This window comes from Arachis hypogaea, chromosome 14, assembly GCF_003086295.3.
Source record: "Arachis hypogaea cultivar Tifrunner chromosome 14, arahy.Tifrunner.gnm2.J5K5, whole genome shotgun sequence".
NCBI lineage: Eukaryota > Viridiplantae > Streptophyta > Magnoliopsida > Fabales > Fabaceae > Arachis > Arachis hypogaea.
The window spans coordinates 2,178,038-2,184,037 of NC_092049.1; the positions used below are offsets into that span (position 1 = coordinate 2,178,038).

The 6,000-nt window shown below is 46.8% G+C and overlaps 1 protein-coding gene across 1 annotated transcript; it reads right to left on the reverse strand.

Moving 5' to 3' along the window:
* Nucleotides 1–5,091: 5,091 nt before the first annotated feature.
* LOC140178401 (uncharacterized) lies at nt 5,092–5,734 on the reverse strand. The gene is made up of 2 exons (XM_072215320.1): nt 5,682–5,734; nt 5,092–5,578 (listed from the first exon to the last, which is right to left on the reverse strand). The coding sequence occupies exons 1-2, from the start codon at nt 5,732–5,734 to the stop codon at nt 5,092–5,094; spliced, it is 540 nt and encodes a 179-aa protein (XP_072071421.1).
* Nucleotides 5,735–6,000: the final 266 nt, after the last annotated feature.

Sequence of the window (6,000 nt, forward strand, 5' to 3'; positions counted from 1 at the left end):
GAGTTTCCGCTTGCAGCACCTGCACAAAGGAGTTAGTCGAAAAAATACCTGACCTATCAAACTTCCACACCACACTATCCTCTCTCTCATGTATAGGCCTCACTGACCGTATCCTCTCATGAAGTTGGTTTACAAGCTCCAACTCCCATTGTAATAACTCTCTCCTCCATTGAAAAGTCCAAACCCACTCCATCCCATCCCAGAACCCACAATCCCCTATAACAGATCCAGTAAGGTTTGAAACTGAGAACAGTCTTGGGAACTCATCCTTCAACGCTCCACTAGGTAACCATCTATCCTCCCAGAACCGGATTGTTCTGCCATTTTCCAGCTCCATAGACAAGCCGGTAATCATCTTCTCCCTCACCTGTGGCTCCGAGATTTGTAAACTGCAAATGTCCTTCCATGGACCCCCTCGTGTAGGCACACTCTGAACACTAAGCATCTCAGATGGATTCATGTGATTACACGAGCACACTACTTCCTTCTATAAGGGACAGTCCTCCTTTGAAAATCTCCACCACCACTTGAACAATAATGCTGCATTGCGAGCCACCACATTCCCGACCCCCAGCCCACCTTCCTTTTTTGGAGCCATCACTAAATCTCATTTCACAAGCGGCATCCCATGCCTCCCATCCTCTTTACTCCACAAGAACCATCTTTGTAGTGAAATCAACTTCTCTGCCACTGTCTTAGGCATCTTGTATAAGCTGAGATAGTAGATTGGTAGACTATTGAGAACAGACTTAATGAGAACCAGCTTACCCGCTTTATTGAGTGTCTTTGCTTTCCACAGACTAAGCTTTTCTTCCACCTTATCAATAACTGGTTTCCATGTCTTCACAAGCCTCGGGTTTGCTCCCAGAGAGATGCCCAGGTACCTGACTGGTAGCAACGTCTCCTTACAGTCCAGCAAACTACACATCCTCCTTGTCCAACCTTGCTCATGACTGGAATAAAGCTCGATTTTTTAAAGTTAATACTCAACCCAGACATCACCTCGAAGCAACGCAATAATCGTTTGTAGTTTCTGATAGTGGCCTCCTCAGGAGGACAGAACATGATAGTATCATCGACAAACTGCAAGTGGAACAGCTTAATGTCATCCCGGCCGACCAAAAGAGGCGCTATACGACCATTCCTCACCACCTCACCAATCATTCTATGAAGAACGTCAACAACCAGTACAAACAGAAAGGGAGACAGAGGGTCGTCTTGTCGAAGACCCCTTTCCATTTTGAACGGTTTAGAGGGGGACCCGTTTATAAGAACCGACATTGATGCAGAACATACACATTCCTTGATCCATTCTCTCCACCTGAGTCCAAACCCCATCTTATGCAACACAATATCCACAAAACTCCACTTCACTCTATCATAAGCCTTCTGAAAATCCAGTTTAATAATTGCTGAGCTCTTTTTTCTTGCCTTCAGCCAATGTACAGTTTCGCAAGCAATTAGTGCCCCATCATGAATTTTTCTGCCCTTCACAAAGGCACTCTGAGTCTCCTCTACTAAGCCAGGCATCACCTTTCGCATCCTTCGAACCAACACCTTAGAGATGACCCTGTATACACAACCGACCATACCAATCGGCCGGAGATCTTTTATTTCTTTCGCGCCCACAAACTTCGGTGCCGACGTCACCCAAGTAACATTTGAATCCCTCGGTAGAGCAGCTGATTGAAAAAATCCCATCACAGCTTCAGTAAACTCTTCCTACTTCTCCCCAACACTTCTTGATGAAATTCATATTGTACCCATCACTGTCCGGTGCCTTCGTTGACCCACTGTCCCATACTGCATCCTTTATTTCTTCAACCGAGGGCAACGACTCTAGCTCTGTTGCCTCTGCCTCACTTAGCTGTTTTACCAGCCCATCACGGAATCCTATAATAGGCGACGTCTCCTGATGGTACAAGCTCTTGTAGAACCCGCGAATAGCAACTTTGATCCTGGCTTGATTCCATACTATCCTTCCATTAATCATTAAGGCATCAATCCGATTGTTCCGCCTCCGTGCTGAAGCTAGATTGTGGAAGTACCTAGTGTTACTGTCCATCTCCTTTGCATGCCTGGACCGTGACAACTGCGTCCAATGTAATTCCTTCCGCATATACCATATTTTACAAGAGCTTACAAGCGCCTTCCTCCTTGCTTCCATGGTCCCGTCATACACTCCATTGCTCACCAAGTCGTCCACGTTCTTAATCTCCTCCTCAAAACGTCTAATCCTTCTTTCCATGTTTCCAAAGTTATCTCTATGCCATTTGCCAAGCGGAACCGTGAAAGCCTTCAGCTTGTCTATGAACTGTACATCACCGATTCTCCTCCATTCCTCCCTTACCATCCGCAGGAACCCCTCATGAGTAAACCAGGAGTCCAAGCTCCGAAAAGGTCTCGGGCCCACCTTCACCCGCGTGACATCCACAATCAGTGGGCAATGGTCTGACAAACCTCTAGGTCCTCCTTTATGCCTTATATCAAGAAACTCTTCTACCCACTCCAGGCTAACCAGCACCCTGTCAATGCGACTGCACGACTGGCCTCTGAACCATGTGAGCATACGATCAGATAGTGCAAGGTCTACTAGCTCCATCTCCTGCATCCATGCTTTAAATTCTACTGCAGACACTGGTAAGGTAGAAGCTCCTCTCCATTCTTCCACTTGAGTGATCTCATTGAAGTCTCCCATATAACAAAAAGGTACTTGGTATAACCCAGATAAGAAGCTTAACTCCTCCCACACAGCAAGCTTGTCTTCCCTTGTGTGTGCAGCATACACTAAACAAAAAGCACAACGGAAGCCATTTTTTACCAGTACACCCTCCACACACAGGAACCTATCTCCTTTATAACAGTTGTTCATCATAAATACCAATTCATCCCACATCAACAGTAGACCTCCTAACGCACCTGCTGCACCAACAACCTCCTATTTAACTGCATCATGTCCCCACATTTCTACTACATCAAATTTAGTCATAGCTGTTTTCTTAGTCTCTAACAAGCCTAGCATATTCAGATTAAATTTTCTCCTAAAGTTCTTCACCATACTCACCTTACCAACTCCTGCCACTCCCCTAACATTCCAAGAACTAAAAATCATTTTAACGCATTAATACACACCTTTTTTCGATTTTTCGGCCGACTCCTTCTTGCCTTCTCCTTCTGTTTAGCCAACTTTTTCTTCCGAGCTATCGCCTCATTCTGCGCTTGAAGGATTGCCATAATGTCGTCCTCCTCATTATACTGCACTGCCCCAAACTCCACGGCAAGCTCCCAAGCTTCCTTATTTTCTTGCATTTCCTTCGCCCATTTACTTTCCGAGGATTCAGAACCCGCCACACTTCCAGCATCCCAGCCATCAGCCTCTGTATCCTTCCCTGTGTCCTTGGTGCCATTCTCAAATGCTGTCTCAACTGATTGAACCACCCCTGCTCGTAAAACTGGTTCGCCATTTCTCAAACCCCTTGCACCACCCTGTTCACCTTGCCCTTCTTATTACCAGCACTTGGTTCACCTAGGCTTATGGCATTACAAGCAGCATCCCTCGAGACCACCTCCCCATGACCACCCGATCAATCCCATGGTTTCCATCACGCCGTTCAGCCACCTGCACATCCCCCGGCCGCGAGTTGACCTCCTCAGGCGAAACGGCGTTTCTCCCGCCTCTCCATGGATTAATTCTCGGGCCACCTCTATTGCCCCAAACACCCCGTCAGTAACGAGGACATGCTTCGCCAGTGACTCCATCCTTCTGTCGGCAAGCAGCAGCCTTTGAAACCGACCGCCCTCGTTCCCCGCTTCCTGGCTCGCTCTCCCACCTTCAGCCGTCACCACCGCCACGGACTCTCTGATGCCACCCCCCATCGCAGGCAAACTCGCTGCAGTACCCACATTACAGCTACCTTCACATAACTTGGCCCGGTCCACGATCGCATCATCAGCGCCGCCCTGGTCCTGCCCTCCTGCGCCGTCACTCGCACCCTCAGCCACAGAAGTCCCATTCCGAACCCTACACTCCGTATGCGCCTGGTTCCCTGTGACTCGTATGACCGCTGGCCCAGAGAGCGTTAGACCGTGTGGGCCTTGTGAATGCAGGCCCAACCGAACATCCTTGTCAACCGGTAGTAGAATAGGGGCTCCAGAACAAGTGAGAAGCTTATTGGGCTTCTCAGGGCCCAAATCCCTTCTAGCTGCACTAGTGACGTCTTCCTCCACTCCCATATCTTTCCTAATGTAGTCGCAGGATATTGTTCTCTCAGAATTAGTCTCCAAATAGTTAGCAGGGGATCCCGGGATATCAGCATTATTCCTTCCGGCATTAACTCCCTCAGTAACCAACCTTTCCAATTTCGAATTCAAAAAGCCGTTACTCAATTCATTCAATTCTTCAGGAAGAATTACAATTCTATCCTTTTGCTGAACTTCCTCTCCACTCGCCGGTACCAAATAAACCGCCTCAGCCTCCAATCCCGGCCACTTTTCCTGGCTTCGCCCACCGCCTAGGTTACATGCATTATTCCCAGTTGCACAAGCACTTGACAGGAGGCCCCGATTTCCTTCCGAAGCCTTTTTTTTCACACAGTCCCCTATGCTATATTCACTCCCTGCCACCTCAGTGACGAAGACGTCAAATCTTGTCTTCCCTACCAGGACATGAACGTATTCATGAATAGGCTCAAACCTATACGTATCGATCTGCACACGTCCACTGCGAAACGACATACAAGACTTTGCAACATCGTCACAACTAACCACGTCACCCCACATGCTACCAAGCTTACTAAACGTATCTTCTGACCATACCTGCAGTGAAATTCCAAAGCACTCAAGCCACACTCGTCGCTTATCACATCGCACGCGTTCCTCCCATCGGCAAACGCTAGAGAAGAACCGCAAGAGACCATTCATAATAGAACCCAGCGATTCGTCCAAACTGCACACGCTGTCAAAGGTCAGCACTGCTTTGTACAAGCCCATGTCACAGACTTTAACAACCTGAGGCCAATCCCTGCGAGATGTCTCAGTTAACAGGTGGAAATCAATAGGTGCATTAGAACTTCCAATAATACTTCTCTCTAACTAGGCCACATTATCCTGTGCCACTATAACTGCGACTTCCTTTATCCGACTGATCCTGTAGTCATCCTTTGCAGGTTCCACACAACTCATACCTTCAATCGTATCTCTGGTTTGAGCAGGACCATTCACATTAACCCACACATCTTTCCCTACATGTCTCTTTTCTGGCAAGTTAACGTTGTCCTCCTTACGTTCAGCCTCCCCTACACCTGTAATTCCCCATGGAACAATGACTTCCATCGCCTTTTGTCGCTTGAGGCTATCCCTTCTATAATTGGCTTCCCCCACATAGATCTCCTTCCCTCTTAAGCGCATGTGATCCATCTCTGAGATTGCTTTCAAGGCCCCTCCTTTTGTCGTATAGCGAATGAACGCAAACAGATAAACAACACCATTTCTCGACTTCCGTGAGAGGTATATGTCATCGATCCGCCCTGTCCACGAGAACAACTCAAACAATTCTTTCTTCGAGATATCACCTGGTAACCTATCCACAAATACGGTGAAAGAATCCTGTTCCAATCGTAGATACTCTTCTCGATTCCAAACCCTTGGATCCTTACCCTACTGTTGTAGGGGTCTAGTCCTACCCTGCCCGGTGTTTCTCCACCCCCCCCTCTCTCTCGCTCTCTCTCCCTCTCATGAAAGCTGAGATTTTACTGAGATTAAGTTTATGACCATAGTACTTTATGAAATTTTCGTTTTGCCCCTTATATACCCACTTTTCTTTAATTATCTTCCTTAGGTTTTATAATGATGCTTTTATTTCTAAAATTACTATTTTACTAATCTATCCTCATATTTTTGCCAAAAGACTATTTTATCCATTAGCTAGTGAGTTAATTAATCGTTTTACGTCTTATTTTCTATCAAGAATTTCTATTATACTCCTGAGTGTTTAAGTAATGC

What these genes read in the sequence shown, in the direction of transcription:
- LOC140178401 (XM_072215320.1), bottom strand. Translation starts at nt 5,734, where the DNA reads ATGAGAGGGAGAGAGAGCGAGAGAGAGGGGGGGGTGGAGAAACACCGG. An exon ending in GTGGAGAAACACCGGGCAGG is followed by an intron (nt 5,579 to 5,681) that starts GTAGGACTAGAC and finishes ATTTGTGGATAG; the next exon opens with GTTACCAGGTGATATCTCGA.